We start from the raw sequence: 25,672 nt of genomic DNA, 5'->3' as shown, positions 1-25,672 counted from the left end.
AGTGACAGTGAATGAACGGCAGTATATTTCCAAGTCAGCATTGAGTGGCTTGGTGGGGAACTTGCAGGTGGTGGTGTTCCCATGTGTTTGCTGCCTTTGTCCTTCTAGATGGTGGTGGTCGTGGGTTTGGAAGGTGCTGCCGAAGAAGCCTTGCTGAATTCCTGCAACGCATCTTGTAGATGATACACGCTGCTGCCACTGTGTATTGGTGGTGGAGGGAGTGAATGTTTGTGGATGAGGTGCCATTCAGTTGGGCTGCTTTGTCCTGGATGGTGTCAAGTTCCTTGAGTGTTGTTGGAGCTGCACTCATCCAGGCAAGTGGTCAGTATTCCATCATACTCCTGTCCTGTGCCTTGTAGATAGTGGACAGGCTTTGGGGAGTCAGGAGGTGAGTTAGTCGCCACAGGATTCCTAGCCTCTGACCTGCCCTTGCAACCATAGTATTTATATGACTAGTTCAGTTTCTGGCCAGTGGTAACCTCCAGTATGTTGATGGTGGAGGATTCAGTGATGGTAATGCCATTGACTGTCAAGGGGCAATAGCTAGATTCTCTCTTGTTGGAGATGGTCATTACCTGGCACTTGTGTGGCATGAATGTTACTTGCCAATTGTCAGCCCAAGCCTGGATATTGTCCAGGTCTTGCTGCGTTTGGACATGAACTGCTTCAGTATCTGGTGCTAAATGGTGCTAAACATTGTGCAATCATCAGCAAACATCCCCACTTCTGACTTTATGATGGAAGGAATGTCATTGATAGAGCATCTGTTGATTTTTGGGCCTAGGACAATACTTTGAGGAATTTCTGCAGTGATGTTCTGGAACTGAGAGGATTGACCTCCAACAAGCACAGCCATCTTCCTTTGTGCTCGGTATGACTCCATCCAGCGGCGAGTTTTTCCCCTGATTTCAATTTACTCCAGTTTTGCTATGGCTCCCTGATGCCACACTCTGACGAATGCAGCCTAGATCTCGAGGGCAGTCACTCTCATCTCACCTCTGAAGTTCAGCTCTTTTGCCCATGTCTGAACCAAGGCCAGAAGCTGAGTAGCCTTGGTGGAATCCAAACTGAGCTTTAGTGATAAAAGCAAAATACTGTGGTTGCTGGAAATCTGAAACAAAAACAAAAACTGCTGGAAAAGCTCTGCAGCTCTGACAGCTTCTGTGGAGAGGAAGACAGAGTTAGTGTTTTGAGTCCGTATGACTCTTCATCAGAACTAAAGAGAAATAGAAATGTGGTGAAATATAAACTGTTTAAGGGGATTGGACAGGTGAAGCTGGATAGAGGGCCAGTGATAGATGGAGGCAAAGGTGAGATTGCCAAAGATGTCATAAACAAAAGGTCAAAGGGGTGTTTACAGTGGTAGTATTAGCTAAAAGATGTGCTAATGGTGACATTAAGGATAGAAAGCAGGATGAGCTAGTGACAAAAACAAAAAAAACTGCGGATGCTGGAAATCCAAAACAAAAACAAAATTACCTGGAGAAACTCAGCAGGTCTGGCAGCATCGGCGGAGAAGAAAAGAGTTGACGTTTCGAGTCCTCACGACCCTTCGACAGAACTTGAGTTCGAGTCCAAGTAAGAGTTGAAATATTTCAACTCTTTCTTGGACTCAAACTCAAGTTCTGTCGAAGGGCGTGAGGACTCGAAACGTCAACTCTTTTCTTCTCCGCCGATGCTGCCAGACCTGCTGAGTTTTTCCAGGTAATTTTGTTTTTTTTGTTTTGAGCTAGTGACAGATGGCCCTAGTTGGGGTGGGGTGGGGGGAGGGGATTGAAATAGGCTAGAAGCTGGAGATAAAGCAATGAATGGAAATAAAGTTTAAAAATAATAATCAGGATAGGTGGGAAAAGAACAAATTACATATAATAATTAGAAAAAAGGGGATGAAAAAGGGGTAAGGACGGAGGAGAGAGCATGTGATCTGAAGTTGTTGAACTCAATGTTAAGTCCGGGAGGCTGTTAAAGTGCCTAATTGGAAGATGAGGTGCTGCTCCTCCAGTTTGTGTTGAGCTTCACTGGAACATTGCAGCAGGCCAAGGATGGACATGTGGGCATGAGAGCAGGGTGATGTGTTGAAATGGCAAGTGACAGAAAGGCCTGGGTCATGCTTGTGGACAGACCGAAGGTGTTCCGCAAAGCAGTCACCCAGTCTGTGTTAGACCTCTCCAATGTAGAGGAGACTGCATTGGGAGCGGTGAATGCAGTAGACTAAATTGAAGGAAGTTCAAGTGAAGTGCTGCTTCACTTGAAAGGAGTGTTTGGACGGTGAGGAGGGGTGACGTAAAGGGGCAGGTGTTGCACCTTCTGCGGTTGGGAAGGTGCTGTGGGAGGGGGTTGAGGTGTAGGGGGTGATGGAGGAGTGGACCAGGGTGTCCCTGAGGGAACGATTCCTACGGAATGCCGACAGGGGGGGAGAAGGGAAGATGTACTTGGTTGTGGCATCATGCTGGATTTGGCGGAAGTGGCGGGGTATGATCCTTTGAATGCGGAGGCTGGTGGGGTGATAAGAGAGGACGAGGGGGACCCTATCCTGGTTCTGGGAGAGAGAGGAAGGTGTGAGGGCAGATGCACGGGAGATGGGTCGGAGACGATTGAGGGCCTTGTCAACCACAGTGGGTGGAAAGCCTTGGTTAAGGAAGAAAGAAGACATGTCAGAAGAACTGTTTTGGAAAGTGGCATCGTCAGAACGGAGAAGAAGGAACTGAGAGAATGGGATGGAGTCCTTACAGGAAGCAGGGTGTGAGGAGCTGTAGTCGAGGTAGCTGTGGGGGTTGGTAGGCTTGTAATGAATATTGGTGGATAGTCACCAGAAATTGAGACAGAGAGGTCAAGGAAGTGTCAGTGATGGACCATGTGAAAATGATGGAGGGGTGGAAATTGGACAAAATTCATACATTTTTCCAGCTCCACACGAGAGCATGAAGCGGCACCGAAGCAGTCATCGATGTACCAAAGAAAGAGTTGTGGGAGGGGGCCTAAGTAGGACTGGAACAAGGAATGTTCCACATATCTCGTAAAGAGACGGGCATAAATGGGGCCCATGTGGGTACCCATGGCCACACCTTTTATTTGGAGGAAGTGAGACGATTTTAAGGAGAAATTGTTCAGTGAGAGAACAAGTTCAGCCAAATGGAAGAGAGTGGCGGTGGATGGGGATTGTTCGGGCCTCTTCAAGGAAGAAGCGGAGAGCCCTCAGACCACCCTGGTGGGGGATGGAGGTGTAGAGGGATTGGACGTCCATGGTGAAGAGGAGGCGGTTGGGGCCAGGGAACTGGAAATTGTTGATACGATGTAGAGCATCAGAGGAATTGCAGATGTAGGTGGGAAGAGACTGGACAAGGAGGGAGAGAAAATGGAGTCAAAGTAGCAAGAAATGAGTTCCGTGGGGCAGGAACAGGCTGACACGATCAGTCTGCTGGGACAGTCCTGTTTGTGGATTTTGGGCAGGAAGTAAAAGCAGGCCGTCTGAAGTTGGGAGACTGAGGTTGGAAGCTGTGGAGGGAAGATCGCCAGAGGAGATGAGGTCAGTGACGGTCCTGGAAACAATGGCTTGATGTTCAGTAGTGGGGTCATGGTCCGGGGGTAGGTAGGAGGAAGTGTCTGCAAGTTGGTGCTCACCCTCTGAGAGGTAGAGGTTAATTTGCCAGACAACAACAGCATTACCCTTGTCAGCAGGTTTAATGACAAAGTCAGGTTTGGACCTGAGAGAACAGAGTGCAGCAAGTTCAGAGAAAGACAAGTTAGAATGGGTGAGAGGAGCAGAGAAATTGAGACAACTGATGTCATGCCAACAGTTCTCAATAAAAAGATCAAGAGGAGGTAAGAATCCAGGTGGAGGGAGAATATTGGAGGCAGGTGAAAGGATCCATTGGATGGGGGGAGGACTCCTGCCCAAAGAAGTGAGCACGGAGACAAAGGCAGCAGAAGAAGAGTTCAGCGTCATGCAGAGCCCAGAATTCATTGAGGTGAGGACGTAAGGGTATGGAATTGAGTCTTTGCTGAGCACTGAACATTCAGCATCAGAGCGGGGAAGGTCAGGGGTATGGTAAATACACGGCTGGGGCTGGGATTGGAAGACCGGATGGGGTCAGAGGGATGGGCAGGGGTGGAGGGTCCTGGATGGGTGTTGGTGTCGATGAGTTGTTGGAGCTTGCGTTCCTTAGCACCTGAAAGAAAGAGACAAAGTTTCTTGTTAAGGCGTCGGATGAGGTGAAGGATAAAATGAAACTGGGGGCAAGGACAACTTAGATATTGGGTGAGTCAGTGCTGCTGGAGGGAGAGGTCGAGTGTGTTCATATAGTGGTGCATGGCACTGATTGTGGATCTCAGGATGTGATGAGAATAGCAGTCTGAGGAGCGTTGCATGTCTCGGAGATACTGGTAATCCTGGGTGGGGTCAAAACATGAGGGATGGAACTTCAGTTGGAATCCACGTGGGATAGGTCAGAGACAGAGACAGTCACTGAGGAAGGAAATATGGCTGCGAAAGTGAGTTTTAGTAAACACCTTGTCAAACACCAGGAGAGAAATGGAAAGCAATGAAGGTGAACAGGGCAAAAGAGACAAGCGGAAAGCCTGTCAGAGAGAAGAGCAGCACTTCTTCAATGTCCTGGAAGAGAAGTGGCAGTCAATTAAGCACTAAGATAAAAGCAAAATTCTGCGGATGCTGGAAATTGGAAAGAGAAACAAAAACTGCTGGAAAAACTCAGCTTTAGTTAGCAGGTTATTGCTAAGCAAGTGCTACTTGGTAGCACTGTTGGTGACCCTCTTCCATCACTTTACTGATGATTGAGAGTAGACTGATGGAGTGGTAATTGGCCAGGTTGGATTTGTCCTGCTTTTAATGTAAAAGACACACCAGGGCAATTTTCCATATTGCTGGGTAGATGCCAATGTTGTAGCTGTACTGGAACTGGTTGGTTAAGATATCATGTGGAGTGAATCAAATTGGCTGCAGATTGGCATCTATAATGCTGGGGATCTCTGGAGGAGGCAGAGATGGATCTGCACTCGGCATTTCTGGCTGAAGATTGTAGCTAATGCTTCAGCCTTATCTTTTGCACTGATATGCTGGGCTTCCCAATCATTGAGGATGGGGATATGTGTGGAGCCTCCTCCTCCAGTGAGCCGTTTAATTGTGCACCATAATTCACAACTGGATGTGGCAGGACTGCAGAGCTTAGATCTGATCCGTTGGCTGTGGAATCACTTAGCTCTGTCTATCACTTGCTGCTTATGCTGGTTGGCATGCAAGTAGTCTGGTGTTGTAGCTTCACCAGGTTGACACCTCATTTTTAGGTATGCCTGGTGCTGCTCCTGGCATGCCTTCCTGCACTCTTCATTGAACCAGGGTCAATCCCCTGGCTTGGCGGTAATGGTAGAGTAGGGTATATGCCAGGCCATGAGGTTACAGATTGTGGTTAAGTACAGTTCTACTGATGTTGATGGCCCACAATGCCTCAAGGTTGCCCAGTCTTGAGTTGCTAGATCTGTTTGAAATCTATCCCATTTTTGCATGGTGGTAGTGTCACACAACACGATGGAGGGTATCCTTGATGTGAAGATGGGACTTCGTCTCCACAAGGACCATGCAGTGGTCATTCCTACCGGTTCTGTCATGGACTGATGCATCTGCGGCCGGCAGGTTGGTGAGGATGAGGTCGAACATGTTTTGTCCTCTTGGTTTGCCCACCACCTGCTGCTGACCCAGTCTAGCAGCCAGTCCTTTAGGACTTGGCCAGTTCGGTCTGTAGTGGTGCTACTGCTCTACCCTTGGTGATAGACATTGAAGTCCCCCACCTGGTGTACATTCTGTGCTCTTGTCACCCTCGTAGGAAGTGGTGTTCAACATGGAGGTGTACTGATTCATCAGCTGAGGGGGGGCATTAGGTGCTAATCACAGGAGATTTCCTTGCTCATGTTTGACCCGATACCATGAGACTTCCTGGGGTCCAGAGTCAATGTTGACTCCCAAGGCAACTCCCTTTTGACTGTATACCACCGTGCTACCACCTCTATTGGGTCTGTCCTGCTGGCGGTACAGGGCATATCCAGGAAGGCCGATGGTGATGTTTTGGACATTAATTGCTGGTATTAGCTTTTTATTCATGATTTATTTAATGGTGACTGTAGAGCTCGAGATTGTCAAGGAAAACAAGGCTGATTCACCAATATCCTTCAGGGAAGGAAACCTGCTGTCCTTATTTGGTCTGGCCCACATACAAGTTCAGACCCACAACAATCTGGTTGACTCTTAGTTACCCTTTGAAATAGCCTAACAAGATACTCAGTTGTACTCAAGAAGGCAGCTCACTACCGCTTTCTCAAGGGCAAGGGAAGAAATCCTTGTTAATAGCCAAAGAAACCTCTCTGCTGGTCAGGGTTTCCTTTTGAGCTTTTCTTAATTCAAGACAAAATGGAAACTTATTAGTAAGATTGTGCGATAATAGGATTGCCAACTCTTATTGCAGGTAACCGTTTGAAGCCTGACCACATTACCTCTGTAAATGTTATTGTATTTACCTTAAAACTTGAGTCCCTATAGCTGCTCATGGTTTCATGCCAGCAGATGTTGTTTGTGAAGTTCCAGTAATTAGGAGGTCACAGCAAGCAGGCGAACAAGCAAAACATGCATTTTTGGACCTGGTTCTAGTGAACTGAGTTGGCCCAAGTGGATCAAGTATCATGGGAGAGCTTCTAGGGGACAGAAATAATATCGCAGGCAGTGTCAAGGTATATTCCCTTGAAGATGAAAGGTAGGACAATAAATCCAGAGCACCCTGGATGAAAGGAATGATAAAGGGAAGAAGTGTGGATATGATAGATGTCAGGTAGAAAATACAATGGAGAATCAGGCTGATTATAGAAAGTTCAGAAGCGAAGTGAAGAAACTAATAAGGAAAGCAAGGAGAGAGCATGAAAAGATGCTGGCTGCAAACATAAATGGGAATCCCACGGTCTTCTATAAGCATGTAAATAATAAAAGGTAGCAAAAGAAAGAGTAGGGCCGATTAGGGACAAAAAAGGGGACTTGCATATGGAGGCTGGAGAAATAGCGGAGGTGTTGAACCAGTACTTTGCACCTGTATTTACCTGTCTTTACCCCAGGCTGAGGTGAGAGGAGGTAACTGGTACACTAGAAGAACTTACAATCGAGAGGAAGGAGACGTTGGAAAATCTATCTTCACTTAAAATAGATAAGGTACCAGGGCCGGATGAGATGCATCTGAGGGCACTGAGGAAAGTGTGAGTGGAAATTGCAGAGGCACTAGTAATAATCTTTCAGTCTTCCTTAGGCACAGGGGAGGTGCCAGAGGACTGGAGAACTGTAAATATTTTACCCTTGTTCAAAAAGGGGTGCAAGGGTAAAGCTGGCATTTATAGGCCAATCAGTTTGACCTCTGGTAGGGAAATTTCTGGAAACTATAGTACAGGATAAAATCAATAATCACTTAGGGAAGTGCAGGATAATTAAGGAAAGCCAGCATGGATTCATCAAGGGAAAATCATGTTTAACTAACTTGCTGGAGTTTTGTGAGGATGTAACAGAGAAGGTTGATAAAGGAAACATTGTTGTTGATGTGATGTATATGAATTTTCAAAAGGCATTTGATAACGTGCCACACAACAGACTTGTGAGCAAAATTCTAGCTTATGGAATAAAAGGGAAAGTAGGCATTTGGATAAGAAATTGACTGAGTGACAGGAAATAGAGAGTAGTGATAAATGGCTGTTTTTAAGATTGGAGGAATGTTTGTAGTGGAGTCCCCCAGGCATCAGTGTTGGGACCCTTGCTCTTCCTGATATATATTAATAACCTAGACTGTGGTGTGGAGGGCATGATTTCAAAATTTGCAGATGATATGAAGATTGGAAATGTTGTCAACTGTAATGGGGATAGTTCTGAACTTCAAAAGGATAGACATGTTGGTGGATTGGGCAGACAATTGGCAGGTGAAGTTGAATGCAGAGAAGTGTGAGGTGATTCATTTTGGCAAGAAAGATATGGTGAGACAGTATAAAATAAAGGGAGAGCCTCTAAAGGAGGTGCAGGAACAGAGGGACCTTGGTGTATGCATAGGTCATTGAAGATGGCAGGGCATGTTGAGAGAGCAGTTAAAAAAGCATATAGTATCTTGGCTTTCTCAATAGGGGCATTGAGTACACAAGTAAGAAGACCATGTTGAACTTGTATAAGACATTAGTTAGGCCTCATCTGGAGTACTGAGTCCAGCTCTGGGCTCCATACTTGAGGAGGGATGTGAAGGCATTGGAGAGAGTACAGAGGAGATTCACAAGAATGATTCCCGGAATGAAGAACTGTAGCTATGAGGATAGATTGGAGAGGTTGGGACTGTTTTCCTTGGAGAAAGGAAAACCGAGAGGAGACTCGATAGAGGTATTCAAGACGCTGAGGATATGGACAGAGTAAATAGTGAGAAACTGTCCCCACTCAAGGAAACATCAAGAACTATAGGGCACAGATTCAAAATAATTGGCAAAAGGAGTAAATGTGATGTGAGGAAAATTTCTTTCACCCAGAAGGGTTGTTGGAGTCTGGAGCACACTTCCTGAAAGGGTGGTGGAGGCAGGTTCTATCAAGGTATCCAAAAGGGAATTGGATTGCTACCTGAAAAGACAGAATGTGCAAGGTAACGGGGATAAGGCAGGGGAGTGGGACTAGGAGGAATGCTCTTTCAGAGAGCCAGTGCAGACCCGATGGGCCGAATGGCTTCCTGCACTGTCGTGAAACTGTGTAACTAGAGGTGGACAGAGTAGATGCCAAATATCTGCACAGATTCTATTAGTAACACTGTAAAGAGTTAACGTTTCAGTGTATCATGACCCACCATCGGACCCTGTTCTGTTGAAGAGTCGTCATTGATCAGAAACGTTAACTTTGTTTCTCCCCACAGATGCTGCCTGACCTGCTGAGTATTTCCAGCATTTTCTGTTTTTATTCAGGTTTTGAGCATTTGCAGTATCTTACTTTTGTAATAACTCACTGTAATTGCTCTAATCATAATACTTCTAATGCTTCAATTCCCCTCATAACAATGGTAATCCAGTAACTCACTGGACTGTACATAACTGGTATTGATAGTTATAATGCCCTGATATCTTATCATCTGGATGCATTCATTCTGTAATTACAGCCATAATTCCACTCCATAAACATAACAGCTCTGAACAGCCAGAGCTGACCTGAACTTGGACTGAACACATCAAAACCAGCCGGAATAGACTTACCTGAACCAAATGGAGCGATTGAACGCTTCTTATATAGCACATCATCTTAAACTGAGTTCAGCTCCAACATTCCTAAATCACTAATACAAATGTTCTGATGAATGGTTAACTCAGTTGCTTTCTCCACAGAAGCTGCCAGACCTACCGAATATTTCCATCATTTTCTGTTTTCTATTTCCAAATCACTTCCTGGGTTCAGACTCATCAAAGGAGTTTTCATTGAATGGTAGCAGTTACAGGACAGAGGAGGATACTCCATCCCATTGTAAATGATGACTTGGTTCGTACATGACTAGCCACTTGGTCTCTTTCTTTTCTCTTTCCCCCTTGGTTCTTCCAATGAGAGTGCTCCACCCCCTCACTTTCCATTATTATACCAATCACAGTAAAGGCCCCAGGTTTTATTCACCCATTTACTGACCACTCCTCTCAAACCAACAATCTCAGTTGGTTCAAAACATAAACAGAATTACCTGGAAAAACTCAGCAGGTCTGGCAGCATCGGCGGAGAAGAAAAAAGTTGATGTTTCGAGTCCTCATGACCCTTCAACAGAACTGCGTAAAATTAGGAGCGGGGTGAAATATAAGCTGGTTTAAGGTGGGGGGAGAGAAGTTGGAGGGGGGGGTGGTGGGGGGCAGTGGTGAGTGTGGTTGTAGGGACAAGCAAGCAGTGATAGGAGCAGATAATCAAAAGGTGTCACAGACGAAAGAACAAAGAGGTGTTGAAGGTGGTGATATTACCTAAACAAATGTGCTAATTAAGAATGGATGGCAGGGCACTCAAGGTACAGCTCTAGTGGGGGTGGGGTGGAATAAGACTAATAGGGCATAAAGGTATAGATTTAAAAATAATGGAAATAGGTAGGAAAAGAAAAATCTATATAAATTATTGGAAAAAACAAAAGGGAGGGGGAAAAAAATGGAAAGGGGGTGGGGATGGAGGAGGGAGTTCAAGATCTAAAGTTGTTGAATTCAATATTCAGTCCGGAAGGCTGTAAAGTGCCTAGTTGGAAGATGAGGTGCTGTTCCTCCAGTTTGCATTGAGCTTCACTGGAACAATGCAGCAAGCCAAGGACAGACATGTGGGCAAGAGAGCAGGGTGGAGTGTTAAAATGGCAAGCGACAGGGAGGTTTGGGTCATTCTTGCGGACAGACCGCAGGTGTTCCGCAAAGTGGTCGCCCAGTCTGCGTTTGGTCTCTCCAATGTAGAGGAGACCGCATTGGGAGCAACAAATGCAGTAGACTAAGTTGGGGGAAATGCAAGTGAAATGCTGCTTCACTTGAAAGGAGTGTTTGGGCCCTTGGACGGTGAGGAGAGAGGAAGTGAAGGGGCAGATGTTGCCTCTTTTGCGTATGTATCGGGAGGTGCCGTAGGTGGGGGTTAAGGAGTAGGGGGTGATGGAGGAGTGGATCAGGGTGTCCTGGAGGGAACGATCTCTACAAAGTGCCGGCGGGGGGGTGAAGGGAAGATGTGTTTGGTGGTGGCATCATGCTGGAGTTGGCGGAAATGGCGGAGGATGATCCTTTGAATGCGGAGGCTGGTGGGGTGATAAGTGAGGACAAGGGGGACCCTATCATGTTTCTGGGAGGGAGGAGAAGGCGTGAGGGCGGATGTGTGGGAGATGGGCCGGACACGGTTGAGGGCCCTGTCAACCACCGTGGGTGGAAAATCTCGGTTAAGGAAGAAGTAGGACATGTCAGTGGAACTGTTTTTGAAGGTAGCATCATCAGAACAGATGTGACGGAGGCGAAAGAACTGAGAGAATGGGATGGAGTCCTTACAGGAAGCGGGGTGTGAGGAGCTGTAGTCGAGGTAGCTGTGGCAGTCGGTAGGCTTGTAATGGATATTGGTGGACAGTCTATCACCAGAAATTGAGACAGAGAGGTCAAGGAAGGGAAGGGAAGTGTCAGAGATGGACCGTGTGAAAATGATGGAGGGGTGGAGATTGGAAGCAAAATTAATAAATTTTTCCAGGTCCTGACGAGAGCATGAAGCAGCACCGAGGTAATCATCGACGTACCGGAGAAAGAGTTGTGGGAGGGGGCTGGAGTAGGACTGGAACAAGGAATGTTCCACATACCCCATAAATAGACAGGCATAGCTGGGGCCCATATGGGTACCCATAGCCATACCTTTTATTTGGAGGAAGAGTTTAATCTCAGGTGGTTGCTGCTACTGTTCCTTGCTGTGCAGAAAACAGTGGACTCCATGCCCACCCTTTGCCCCCTCTTTTTTCCCTCATCTTTACATGAGCCTCAATCATCTGCTCCTTCTCCCTAGTCCTTATTCTCGAGTCTCGATTTGCTCAATTGAAATTTCAAGACTTAAATCAACCTATTTTTGTTAGGTAATGGTATCGTGGACCAGAAAACAAAGGTAGTTAAAATAGGGTTGAAGTACAGATCAGCCATGACGGACTGAATGACAAACCGGGTTTTAGGGGCTGAATTGCCTGCTACATGCTGATGTTTCAATTTCAGGAGAAGACCTACAAATGGAAGTGAATAAAATCCAATTTTTCCTTTTTTCTCTCATAAACAGAAGTACTTTACCTGTTGGACTAATTTTATAAATTTTGCTTTCTATGTAGGGGAAGCCAGTTGGTGACTGTGATTTTAATGTTCGATTGAGCTGTATTGAAAAGGAGATAATACAACCACGGCATGAAAAAATGAAGAGTGGGCAGATTGACAAAACAAGGGAACCATTTAGTGTTCGAAACAAGCCATTCTTTGACATCAATGCTGCAAGAAAGGTGAATAATTATATTTGTCCAGTGATGTTTGATGTTTCTGTTCTTTATCTAACTTTGAAAGTTCAAATAAGAGAAATAGTATGTTTTAAGACAGCACTTTTATTCCATATGACGATGCTGAAGTACTTAATGTATGGCACTATTGGACTGCAAATATTTTAACTTGAAGGTATGAAATTCTTTTTCTCCACTGACAATGACCCTGTCTATGTCCAACAATAATCTGCTCCCAAGCTTTTGTTAAATAGACTCTGAATAGGCTATTTGTCTTATATCAGAGAAACTGTTGATGTCCTGTTGAAGTCTTTTTCCTTCCTTATGAAACAGCAACTTCCCAAGTGAGATATGTGCTGGGAGATTGAACTGCTATTGTACCACTTCTTAGTGGTACATAATGGCACTGAAGAGTGCTTTGCTACCACAGATCTTAATATCTCCTCAGATTAAGCTTTTTTAGTAACTCGAAGGATAAAATTATAAGTGTGTTAAGATTGTTTCAGAAGCAGTTCTCTCCTGACTAGGCAACTCCAGTATGATGCCACCACCAAATGCATCTTCCCTTCACCAACTCCAGTATGATGCCACCACCAAACACATCTTCCCTTCATCAACTCCAGTATGATGCCACCACCAAACACATCTTCCCTTCACCCCCCCTATCGGCATTCCGTAGGGATCGCTCCCTCTGGGACACCCTGGTCCACTCCTCCATCACCCCCTACTCCTCAACCCCCTCCTATGGCACCACCCCATGCCCACGCAAAAGATGCAACACCTGCCCCTTCACCTTCTCTCTCCTCACCGTCCAAGGGCCCAAACACTCCTTTCAAGTGAAGCAGCATTTCACTTGCATTTCCCCCAACTTAGTCTACTGCATTCGTTGCTCCCAATGTGGTCTCCTCTACATTGGAGATACCAAACGTAAACTGGGCGACTGCTCTGCAGAACACCCACGGTCTGTCTGCAAGAATGACCCAAACCTCCCTGTCGCTTGCCATTTTAACACTCCACCCTGCTCTCTTGCCCACATGTCTGTCCTTGGCTTGCTGCATTGCTTCAGTGAAGCCCAACGCAAACTGGAGGAACAACACCTCATCTTCCGACTAGGCACTTTACAGCCTTCCAGACTGAATATTGAATTCAACAACTTTAGGTCGTGAGCTCCCTCCCCCATCCCCACCCCCTTTCTGTTTCCCCCTTCCTTTTTTTCCCAATAAATTATATAGATTTTTCTTTTCCCACCTATTTCCATTATTTTTAAATATTTTAAAATATTTTATGCTCTCCCCACCCCCACTAGAGCTATACCTTGAGTCCCCTACCATCCATTCTTAATTAGCACATTCGTTTAGATAATATCACCAACTTTAACACCTATGTGTTCTTTTGTTCTATTGTTGTTGACATCTTTTGATGATCTGCTTCTATCACTGCTTGTTTGTCCCTACAACCACACCCCCCCTCCACTTCTCTCTCTCTCTCACTCTCCGCCCCCCACACACACACCTTAAACCAGCTTATATTTCAACTCTTTCTTGGACTCAAACTCAAGTTCTGTCGAAGGGTCATGAGGACTCGAAACGTCAACTCTTTTCTTCTCAGCCGATGCTGCCAGACCTGCTGAGTTTTTCCAGGTAATTCTGTTTTTGTTTTGGATTTCCAGCATCCGCAGTTTTTTTGTTTTTAGATTTTTGTTTTTATCTATGATATTCCATTTACTTGAAGTAGATTTTCAACTGGAAAAGTATATATTTTTTATATATATGAATACCTTAAAAATCCTTCCAAGTGTGTTTTAATGCCACTTTGTCACAGTGATGTGCATTTCTTGAAGTAGAATAAGGCTGGAACCTAAAACAAAGATGAAATAGAACTTGGATAATCTTGATATCCTTACATGTGCCTGATGCATCACTCAGAAAAGAAATGGAACGTAAGCTGGAAAAACAGTTGAAATTTTTTTCTTTAACATTGTCTTAATGCAGCAAGTTGTTTCTGCAAAGCCCACGAACGATATAGACTTGTTGAAACATATACCTTATTAACAGAGTACTATATAGTAAATTATATATTATTCTATAATGAGATAGAACTCAAAGCATAACAACAGATCTGAAAATGCTTTTTAGAAAAGGTGGGGTAGATCAGACATTGAACAAAATTAGGTTAAGTTGGGCTGGGGTGGTGCTGGTGATTCGGGTCTGAAGCGTGTTATTATAATAACTTGATCATCAGTTGCTCATAAGGGATTGCGTAAACACGTTGAGGGTTCATTTATTTAGACAACAGTTATTCACATTTGTATAAAGCTTGAAGACATGAGAGTTGTGTGTGTGCTCTGCTCAAAACAAAAGTGAAACTAAGACTGGATCACATCACATGTTTCCCTTCCAGTGATGTCATGCTGATATCCCTTAAATGCATACTCCAACATCCCCCTTTACTTTTAAAGATAATTTCCCCCCTTCCAAAGAAGTGTAGCTATTTACAAACATTTGCTTGTTTAGTTACCATTACATCGATTCATCAGTTCTGTGCACTTTGAGTCTCTAAAGCATAAAGGTGATCTGCTGGTACACCCAGATCTTGTAATGGTAACCTTGTTTGGATACCCCAGAGGATCATGGATGTCTTATCAGTGAATATATTTAAGGTTGTGACAGATGGATTTTTGGTCACTCAGGATTGGAGGAATATGGGGATTGGGTAGGAAAGTGAAGTTGAGGCAGAAGGTCAGTCTTGATCATGTTGAATGGCAGAGCAGGCACGAGAGGCTGTATGGTCCACTCCTGCTATTTCTTATGTTCTTTTCTTGATGAGTGGTAGGTCTGGGGGAGATTATAGTGATGGAGAGGGGTGAGGTCATGGAGAGATTTGAAAACCAGGGCAAAAATTTTAAATTTAAGAGGTTGCTCGACTAGGAGCAAAGGCCGATCAGCGAGCATAGGGATGACAGGCGAATGGTTCTTAGTGTGAGTAAGGATATGGGCAGTGGAGTTTAGGACTACCTCAGTTTTACAGAGGGTAGAATGTGAGAGGTCAGCATGGAATGCATTGGAATAATCAAGTGTAGAGGTGAGAAAGGCATTAATAGATAAACAAAATCTGTTGACAGATGAGATGCAGAACTTCGAATTAGGTAGAGTTTATAGAGGGTAAAGAAAAATGTCAAATAAAACTGGGTGGAGTAGAAAATGGACTGCAGATGCGCATTCTATCCTTTTTCACTACCTCTTAAGATGGTTTTCACCCCCTTTGTATCTGGAGTTCACGAAAGCATGGGTGAAGGTTTCATAAGCGGCTGAATTGTTGGCAGTGGAGGTGGGCAAAACAATGAAGGTGGAAGTAGACAAAGTTGATGATGCATAAAATATGGAACTTGAAGTTCAGTTCATGGTCAGATGGAGTGCAAAGGTTGCATATTGATCATTTGATCAAGTAGCCATGAAAGGAGATGGAATATTTTGGGATGTGGGGAGTGGGGATGGTGGGATAGAACTCAGTTAAGGAACTTCTGGAGAGAATTGAAAAGGATGGCTTTGGTCTTGTTAACATTAAATAGAAAGCCCCAGGTCAGCCACAATTAGTGATGAGGCAGAACAGTGGTAATGTTGAATTTGAGTGTGATTATGTTCGATGTGTCACCTGTCATTGATTTGCTGACTTTGTGCATGGAAATATTGTTAGTGAGGAGAGGAACCTTGTGCATTCATGAAGTGACTGGGCATTGGGGAGGAAACTGTTACATGAGATTTGTTGGTTGGACTGGGAGGTCAGAACTGGATTCTTACAAGGATGGTACCATGTGGCAAACTGGAGGAGAGATGGAGGAGGATTGAGTGGTAGATTTATGTTCAAAACTATGGAGAGATCTTGGAGAAAACAATGACAGTAGCCAGGGTTGTGGTTAGAATTGATGCATTTGGTATTTATCTGTGTGTCCTCATAATTGTATCTATTGGTACATCAGTTTTGTACATTTCAGCATTAGGCTAGCCACAGGAAATAATTGAGCAGGGAGTTTTACATAAAATCAGGATGCAATTTACAGACATAAGCCTTGTAATTATAATTTCAGTGGTGACTTCCTGAAAACTGCAGTGAATTTCATTACACAAATGAATAGAAATCTAAAAGCCCCAGTAATTCAAAAAATTCTTGGAATTTAAGCATGGTCTTCCACAAATTGAATGAAACATTAATTTGTAGATTCTAGTAACATTTTCTTCTGTCTTGATGTACTCATAAGAAGCTGGAGTGCTCATTAGAAACCTAACTAAGGATTACCCTGCCAGTTGGTTGAAGTACCTACATTGCCAAAATTCAATGTAACTTAAATGGAAACTAATGAATTTAACCCCACTATCTTGAAGTGAAGAACTTTGACTACGTTTACAGGCTACTGAAAATGGGACTTGCCATTTTTTTTCATCCAGTAGTATAGTACTATAAAATTCAATATACAAATCAAATTGATAAGACAGTGTTTTTTATGCCAGCTGGCAAAAGCTTATTTATAATGTTGCACTTCCGTATTTAGATGTCATTAAAATAGTTTTTCTGCAATTGACTTTTAATTAAATTTGACTTTGATAAATAACAAGCAGTTTTAGAATGCAACTTTAAACATCGGAAATATTTTAACTGGAGAAGGTTAGGGTATTCATCTTTAAGTAATAGAGGGTCTACTTTTATTAAATCATCTAGATAGCTTGAATTATAAATTGTCATGACACGATGTATCATCAATGTAAACTGACTATTGGGATTGAATATCTTTCACAATGCAGTCACTATATTAATGATTTGTGCCACTAACCTTTAAACCAATTTATAAGCACTTTTTTATAAATGAGAATGTCAGCTTTCAGAAGGAAAAAAGAAAATACTTACCCTTTGGTCAAATTTAAATCAGTTCAAGTACTTAATGCCAATGTAGTTTTGTCCAAACGATGTAGCAAGATTTCCATTTTCATTTTGTTTAGTGAAAACCTAGAAAGTATTATAATGTTTACTCCAAGTGCTAAGGTTAAAAATAATAGCTCTTGGAAGGGATGTGCATTTGTAAATATGCAAACAGCACTGCTCTTTTAATCCAATTCCTGTCAAGTCACACGTTTCTTTTTTATTTGTAAGGTGTTGTTCTGTTTGGAATATTTAAATTACCTATTTAAGTTTTTTTTTATTGTTGCAATGCGGTTCTGGTCACCACATTACAGGAAGGACATAATTGCTCTGGAGAGAATACAGAAGAGATTTACAAGAAGGTTACCAGGGCTGGAAAATTGCAGCTGAGGGGCAAGATTAGGTAGGCTAGGGTTGCTGTCCTTAGAACAGAGGAGGCTGAAGGATGACTTGGTTGAGTGTACAAAATTATGAGGGGCCAAGATAGAGTAGACAGGGAAGGCTTGTTTCCCCTAGCAGAGAGGCCCATTACCAGGAGGCACAGATTTAAGGTGATTGGTAGAAGAATTAGATAGGATATTAGGAAAAAAAACGTCTTCACCCAGAGGGTGGTAGCTGTCTGGAATTTGCTGCCTCGATTGGTGATTGAGGCAGAAACCCTCAATTCATTTAGCAGGTACCTGGATCTGCATCTGAAGTGCTGTCACCTGCAGGGTTATGGACCGGGTGATGGAAGGTGGGATTAGAATGAGCGGCTAGTTTTTTTTCTTCAGTTGGTGCAGACACAATGGGCTGAATGGCCTCTTTCTGTGTTGTAACTTTTCTATGGCTCTATGGTTCTTCTACCAGCACAAGTAGAAACAAAAGTACAGTTTGACACTTGACTATTCACTCAATTCATAATTGTGTGTGCTTTATTGAAATATCTACTGAAACAACATATATTAACTTTTAAAGCGGAATCTATTTTACTATGTGGGTCTACAGTATTCTGTGTGAATACTAATAACCTCCAAAAGTATTTCTAAATCTTTTATGTACTCTTACTGGAGTAAAAAATGTACTGTCCATGGTGCTCCCTGAATGATGCATGCTACAGGAATTTAGACAATTGCATGTTTTGTATATGCATAAGAAAGTTACAGTGGAGTCAAATAAAGTTGCCCTAGCCAGCTTGCTTTAGGATTTCAATTTAATTGAACCAAGTCAGCCTTTATACTTCCCATGGGAATGGTTTGCTACCTAAATAGCAGCAGAGATCAATTTAATTGATTTATATGCCTCTGATACTTTTATTACTTTTTGTTGGAGTCTAAAGCATTCTTGATTATATTTTTCTCTCAAACATTATTATGGGCCTTTGTCGTTGTGCTCGGTTTGCTTTCAGGAAATTTCTACAAATGTTTCTCACTTCCACCATATGGATAAATAACACCTTTAAAAATATGCATCCCTGACTCATCCAGTTCAGTCTCTGCAACTAACTAGTGAAAGTATCCATACGTTTAGCTGAATACTGATTATTCTGTGTCTGCCATCAGCTCAGTTGGTACAACTCTCACCTCTGAGTCAGCAAGTTGTTGGTTCAAGCTCCACTGAAAGACTTGAGTAACTAATGTGGGCTAATACTTTGATGCTGTCTTGCAGCAGATGGGAAATTAAACTGAAACCTTGATCGCTTGTTCAAGCTGACATAAAAGTTCTGAAAGAAGAGCAGGAGGTCTCCTGGCATCCTCGCCAACATTTATCTCTCAACCAATTTCACTAAAACTAATTGTTTATGCATCTCATTATATAAATCACTCTTCTGCTTGTTCCCCATACTCTTTTATAGTCCTTGTTTTCGAGCTACAGTCTCATGCCCTTTTAAAATTGACTCTTGCTTCAACATCATGTGTTAGAAAATTCCACTTCTAGCCTTCCTTTATGCAAATAAGCTTTTTAAACTCCCATTAATTCTTCTTGCAATCATCTTAAATTAGTGCCCGTTTAATGCCATACTGCTCCAGTGGAGATGATCTATCAGCATTTACCTTATAATAATTCCCTATCAGGTCATCCCTTTAACTTTCTCAGCCCCAGGGCAATGTTCTAATTTCTCAAGTTCCATTTATAACTGTACTCCATGTTCCTGATTGCAGCCAATATAATTTATGCTGCATCTTTTAGAATCTTGCATAATAGGGAAACAAACTGTACATAATACTCCTGACCATGTTCCCCTTCCAAAATGCCTATTGATTTCAACTGCAACCCACCCTGCACCCCCATCCACCACAACCACCCTCTACTATTATTATTTTAAACCCTTCCTGTTGCTTCAGTACCCTCCCTTAAACATACTGGTCCAAAATCTCAGTTATCAAATCATAGAATTTTCCAGCTTGTTAGAATCCATCTTGCCTGCACTGACTTGCTCCTGAGCAACTTCCAAACCCACGACCAGTACCACCTAGAAGGACATTGGCAGCAGATGCATGGGAACAACACCACCTGGAAGCTCCCATCCAAGCTACACACCATCCTGACTTGGGGATATATCACCATTCCTTCACTGTTGCTGGGTCAAAATCCTGGAACTCCCTACCTAACAGCACTGTGGGTGTAGCTACACCACATGGACTGCAGTGGTTCAAGAAGCCAGCTCATCACCACCTTCTCAAGGGCAGTTAGGGATGGGCAATAAATGCTGGCCTAGCCAACGACACCCACGTCCCATGAATGAATATTAAAAAAAAATCAACTTAGTCCCTGCCTTTTTTCCTTGTATCGTTAATTTTCAAATATCTATTGATATCCTTTTTTAAAAGCCCTTATGCATTTTGCTTCCACCACTATTTCTGTAGGTCATTGCACGTTCTAACAACTCTGAGTATGAAATTTTTGGCTATTCCTCCTTTCGCTGTTTTTTTTGTGTGCGTTTTTGGTTTTTTACCTTAATGATTATGTCAAAACCCCTTAATTTTGGACACCTCTATGAGAACTATGTCTTGTCTTGAAAACAGTCAAGTATTTCTCATTTGCCCTTGCAATTAAAACCCACTCTTCTCAGGCTGGAAATCTGAAATAAAATCAAAAAATGCTGCAAAAACCATGCAGGTCTGGCAGCACCTATAGAGAAAGAAACAGAGTTAACATTTCTGGCCCTGACCTGAGTTCTACTGAAAGTTGAAACTTTAGCTCTGCTTCTGTCTCCACTGATGCTGCCAGTCTGTTGAAGATTTCTAACAATTTTGATTTTTATTTCAAATTTTACAATATGCTTGGAGGTATGATTTAAGCCACCTTCATCCCTAGTTATCTTGTGATATTAATAAATCTCTTCTGTATTATCTCCGTTGTCTTGACATCTTTATTAAAGTCAGCCAAAACTGGGCACTGTATTCTGACTTTTTATTCTTTCACAGGATGTAGGCTTGCCAGCAATTTTTTGTCCATTCCTCATTTCCCTTGAGGAGGTGGTGGAGAACCGTTTTCTTGAATTGCTTTAGCTCATGTGGTATGTGCTATTAAGTAGAGAATTCCAAAAATTTGACCCAGTAACGATGTATTCTCAAGTGAGGATGGTGTGTGACTTGGAGGGGAACTTGAAGGTGGTGATGTTCCTATGTGTCTGCTGTACTTGTCCTTCTTGGTGGTAGAGCTTGACGATTTGAGTGCTATTGAAAAAACCTTGTCAAATTGCTGCAGTGCGTATTGTAGATGATCTGCAGGCAAGCTGTGCTAGTGGTAGAGAGAGTGACTAACTGATCTAACTAATGATCTGTATAGGTTTAGCATCCCCCCTTTGATTTTATAGTACATGCAACTTGATAAGATCCTGAATTTGTCTTTTAGCAGCTTCATGTACTTGTCCTCCCACGTTTAATGATTTGTAATGCTCATTCCTACTCAACTGATACTAATGCCTCAAGAAACTTTAGCTTCTAAAGCATGTCTCTAGCTATGCATTCAGCTCATTAATTTGATTGTTTGTTTTCTGGATAGTGGATGGCAGTGGTAGTATTTCTGAGAGAAGCTGTGAGCTCCTGCTGCATGTAATCTAACTTGCATTAATCTTATGACAGTTGAGCAATGAAATACCATTTGTGATGGCAATATAAATTCCTACAAAGTTGAAGTGGAGTTAGTGAAATTATTAGAGCCCCATAAACAATGCTTACGTCAATCTTTATAGTATGCTATGCATTGAGAAGTATGTTACACTGAGATATTCTGAAATAAATTCATAAAAGTATTATTTTGTTTGATAATTCCTCCTGTGGTGCATCTTGGGATGTTTAACTATGCTAAAGGTGCTTTATAAATAGAAGTGGCCAGAAGAACATTTGTGCCTTTAACAAAACAAAATGTCTCAAGGTACTTAAAACAACAGAAGAAATTTTTGGACACTGAGTAGGCGTCAGAAGAAGTGTCAGGAGAGAGATGAAGTAAAGAAATGTGTTTTGCAGCCATATTTTGGTTTTGGCTTCGACTTTCTCCCTGTCACCTAAGAACCTAACTTGATAACTTGAAATCAAGCGAACAGCTAATCAACCAACCCTTTCTGCCTTCATGTTATCATTGCAACGGACATCCTCTTAGATCATCATTGTCAATTGGGCCATGCATTACCATGTACTATGTTTTTAATTAGTATTGGATTAGCTAATAATTACCTGTTTTGTACTTTGTAATGTTGAGAGCCATGAAATTGATGAGGCAGGTCCGAAACAAATGTGGCATTGTTGTCTTACAAGTATATTAAATTTTTTTTTTCAAGACTACAGTTGAGAATGCGAAGTGTAAGTTGTATTAATTGCAAAACACACTTTTCCAATTAGTGAACAAAAAAAAATTGAAGGGTAATAAAATTTAAAATCTAAAACTTTATTTCTATTGCTTGCTTGACTGCAATATATTCTTTTTGGAAAACGTGACCATCCTTTTTTTGTCTTGCTCTTTAATGTAAAAAGAACAACATGGATTCATCAGTATATCCAAGTTGTTTTTACATACTAATTTGACATCTTGGTAACTTGGCCTGAGTAATTCCATTGTTATAGACAATAATACTTGCCAAAGCCAATAGTCACTTTGAAATTGATTGTAAATCAGCTTTATTAGAATTTTAAAACACAAATACTTAACTGAATTTAACTTGAAGGGTTAGCTTTTTACTTCAATGCTATGTATGGATTACCCGGGAGCTTGGAGAGTCCATAGTTCCCCGCTGCTTTCTTCATGGCAATGCCTTGGCCAATCAGAGCTGACTTGCAAACCAAACAGCACCCTTTTCTCCTCCAGTATAAATTGCTGTGATCATTTGCAATCTGGCATTCTTGCCTTTGTTCTGATGATTGCAAGACAAAAAGCTTCAGTAGCATGTTGCTCTCTCTTTTTAGCATTATTGAAGTTCTGTGCTACCAAGCGACTGTTTGTAAACCAGAACTTGTGCTCCAGAACTAACCGTGCCTCTAGCCAAGCTGTTCCAGTATAACTGCAACACTGGCATCTACCCAGTGATGTGAAAAATTGCCTAGGTATGTCCTGTCCACAAAAAGCAGGACAAATGCAATCTGCCCAATCACCCCAGCAGGCAACTCATGATTATCAGCAAAGTGATGGAAAGTGTCGTTGACAGTGCTATCAAGTGGCACTTGCTCAGGAAAACCTGCTCACTGATGCTTGGTTTGGGTTCTATCAGGGCCACTCGGCTCCTGACCTTTTTGCAGCCTTCGTCCAAACATGAATATGAGCTGAACTCAAGAGGTGAGGTGCAATTGTCTGTCCTTGACATCAGGGCAGCATTTGATGTAGTGTGGCACCAATGGTCCCTAGCAAAGCTGAAGTCTATGGGAATCAGGGGGAAAACTCTCCACTGGTTAGAATCATACCTAGCACAAAGGAAGATGGTTGGGGTTGTTGGAGGTCAATAACTTCAGCCTCAGGAGATTGCTGCATGAGTTCCTCAGGGTAGTATCCTTGGCCTAACCATCTTGAACTGTTTCATCAATGACCTTTCTTCTATCATACGCTCAGAAGTGGGTATGCTCACCAATGATTGCACAATGTTCAGAACCATTCGCAATCCCTCATACTGAAACAGTCAGTGTCCATGTGCAGCAGGACTTGGTCAGCATTCAGGCTTGGGCTGATAAAGTGGCAAGTAATCCTTGTGCCGCACAAGTGTCAGGCAGTGACCATCTCCAACAAGAGAGAATCTAACCATCCCCGCTTGACATTCAGTGGCATTACCATCACTGAATTATTAACATTCTGAGGGTTACCAGTGACCAGAAACTGAACTGGACCAGCCATAAAAATACTGTGGCTACAAATGCAGGTCAGAGGCTGGGGATTTTGCAGCGACTAACTCACTTCCTGACTCTCCAAAGCCTGTCCGCTATTTACAAAGCACAGGTCAGAAGTGTGATGGAATACCCCCCACTTGCCTGGAGAATAGGTGGGAAGGCAAGTGGTGAGGATGACACAAAGAGTCTACAGAGGGATATGGACAGGTTACGTGAGTGGGCAATAACGTGGCTGACGGAATATAATGTGGGAAAGTGTGAGGTTATGCACTTTGGCAGGAAGAATAGAGGAGCTGAATATTATTCAAATGGAGTAAGACTGAAGAAAGCTGCAGCACAGAAGGATTTGGGGGTCCTCGTGCATGAATCCTAAAAAGCTAGCATACAAGTTCAGCAGGTAATAGGTAAGGCAAATGTAACGTTGACCTTTATTTCAAAGGGATGGAGCATAAAAATAGGGAAGTCTTGCTAAAACTATACAAGGCACCAGTTAGACCACACCTAGAATACTGTGAACAGTTTTGGTCCCCTTATCTAAGGAAAGATATGCTGGCATTGGAGGCAATCTAGAGAAAGTTCGCTAGATTGATCCTGGGTATGCAGGGCTATTCTTATGAGGAGAGGTTGAGTAGGTTGGGCCTGTACTCATTGGAATTTAAATGAATGGGAGAGGACTTTATTGAAACAAATAAGATTCTTAGGGGTAAAAACAAAAAAATTGCGGATGCTGGAAATCCAAAACAAAAACAGAATTACCTGGAAAATCTGAGCAGGTGTGTGTGTGTTGTGTGTGCGGTGTGTGTTGTGTGTGTGGTGGAGGGAGGTGGTGTGGTTGTAGGGACAAACCAGCAGTGATAGAAGCAGATTGATGTCACAAACAACAGAACAAAAGAACACATAGGTGTTGAAGTTGGTGATATTATCTAGACGAATGTGCTAATTAAGAATGGATGGTACGGCACTCAAGGTATAGCTCTAGTGGGGGTGGGGGGAGCATAAAAGAATTAAAAATAATGGAAAAAGGTGAGAAAAGAAAAATCTATATAATTTATTGGAAAAAACAAAAGGAAGGGGGAAGAAACAGAATGGGGGTGGGGATGCAGGAGGGAGTTCAAGACCTAAAGTTGTTGAATTCAATATTAAGTCCGGAAGGCTGTAAAGTGCCTAGTTGGAAGATGAGGTGTTGTTCCTCCAGTTTGCGTTGGGCTTCACTGGAACAATGCAGCAAGCCAAGGACAGACATGTGGGCAAGAGAGCAGGGTGGAGTGTTAAAATGGCAAGCGACAGGGAGGTTTGGGTCATTCTTGCGGACAGACCGCAGGTGTTCTGCAAAGCGGTCGCCCAGTTTACGTTTGGTCTCTCCAATGTAGAGGAGACCACATTGGGAGCAACAAATGCAGTAGACTAAGTTGGGGGAAATGCAAGTGAAATGCTGCTTCACTTGAAAGGAGTGTTTGGGCCCTTGGACGGTGAGGAGAGAGAAAGTGAAGGGGCAGGTGTTACATCTTTTGCGTGGGCATGGGATGGTGCCATAGGAGGGGGTTGAGGAGTAGGGGGTGATGGAGGAGTGGACCAGGGTGTCCCGGAGGGAACGATCCCTATGGAATGCCGACAGGGGGGGTGAAGGGAAGATGTGTTTGGTGGTGGCATCATGCTGGAGTTGGCGGAAATGGCGAAGGATGATCCTTTGAATGCGGAGGCTGGTGGGGTGATAAGTGAGGACAAGGGGGACCCTATCATGTTTCTGGGAGGGAGGAGAAGGCGTGAGGGCGGATGTGCGGGAGATGGGCCCGACACGGTTGAGGGCCCTGTCAACGACCGTGGGTGGAAAACCTCGGTTAAGGAAGAAGGAGGACATGTCAGAGGAACTGTTTTTGAAGGTAGCATCATCGGAACAGATGAAAGAGGTGAAAGAACTGAGAGAATGGGATGGAGTCCTTACAGGAAGCGGGGTGTGAGGAGCTGTAGTCGAGGTAGCTGTAGGAGTCGGTAGGCTTGTAATGGATATTGGTGGACAGTCTATCACCAGAGATTGAGACAGAGAGGTCAAGGAAGGGAAGGGAAGTGTCAGAGATGGACCACGTGAAAATGATGGAGGGGTGGAGATTGGAAGCAAAATTAATAAATTTTTCCAAGTCCCAACGAGAGCATGAAGCAGCAACGAAGCAATCATCGATGTACCGGAGAAAGAGTTGTGGGAGGGGGCCGGAGTAGGACTGGAACAAGGAATGTTCCACGTACCCCATAAAGAGACAGGCATAGCTGGGGCCCATGCGGGTACCCATAGCCACATCTTTTATTTCTGTTTCTTCCCCCTTCCTTTTGTTTTTTCCAATAAATTATATAGATTTTTCTTTTCCCACCTATTTCCATTATTTTTAAATATTTTTAAATCTTTTATGCTCCCCCCACCCCCACTAGAGCTATACCTTGAGTGCCCTACCGTCCATTCTTAATTAGCACATT

General features: G+C 43.1%; 1 protein-coding gene across 9 annotated transcripts in view; it reads left to right on the top strand.

Moving 5' to 3' along the window:
* The window catches only part of rngtt (RNA guanylyltransferase and 5'-phosphatase), a 399,787-nt gene that overhangs the window by 158,413 nt on the left and 215,702 nt on the right, over positions 1-25,672 (top strand). For all 9 annotated transcript variants that reach the window (XR_005942954.1, XM_041187200.1, XM_041187205.1 and 6 more), the window contains one exon: positions 11,844-12,008. Coding sequence is in view for 8 of the 9 variants with exons in the window: in XM_041187200.1 (XP_041043134.1) it covers positions 11,844-12,008 (165 nt within the window). In the remaining variant the exon portion in view is untranslated. The remainder of the gene's footprint in view (positions 1-11,843; positions 12,009-25,672) is intronic.

The sequence above is a fragment of the Carcharodon carcharias genome, chromosome 5 (assembly GCF_017639515.1).
Source record: "Carcharodon carcharias isolate sCarCar2 chromosome 5, sCarCar2.pri, whole genome shotgun sequence".
Taxonomy (NCBI): domain Eukaryota; kingdom Metazoa; phylum Chordata; class Chondrichthyes; order Lamniformes; family Lamnidae; genus Carcharodon; species Carcharodon carcharias.
This window is presented reverse-complemented; position numbering and strand designations above follow the sequence as displayed.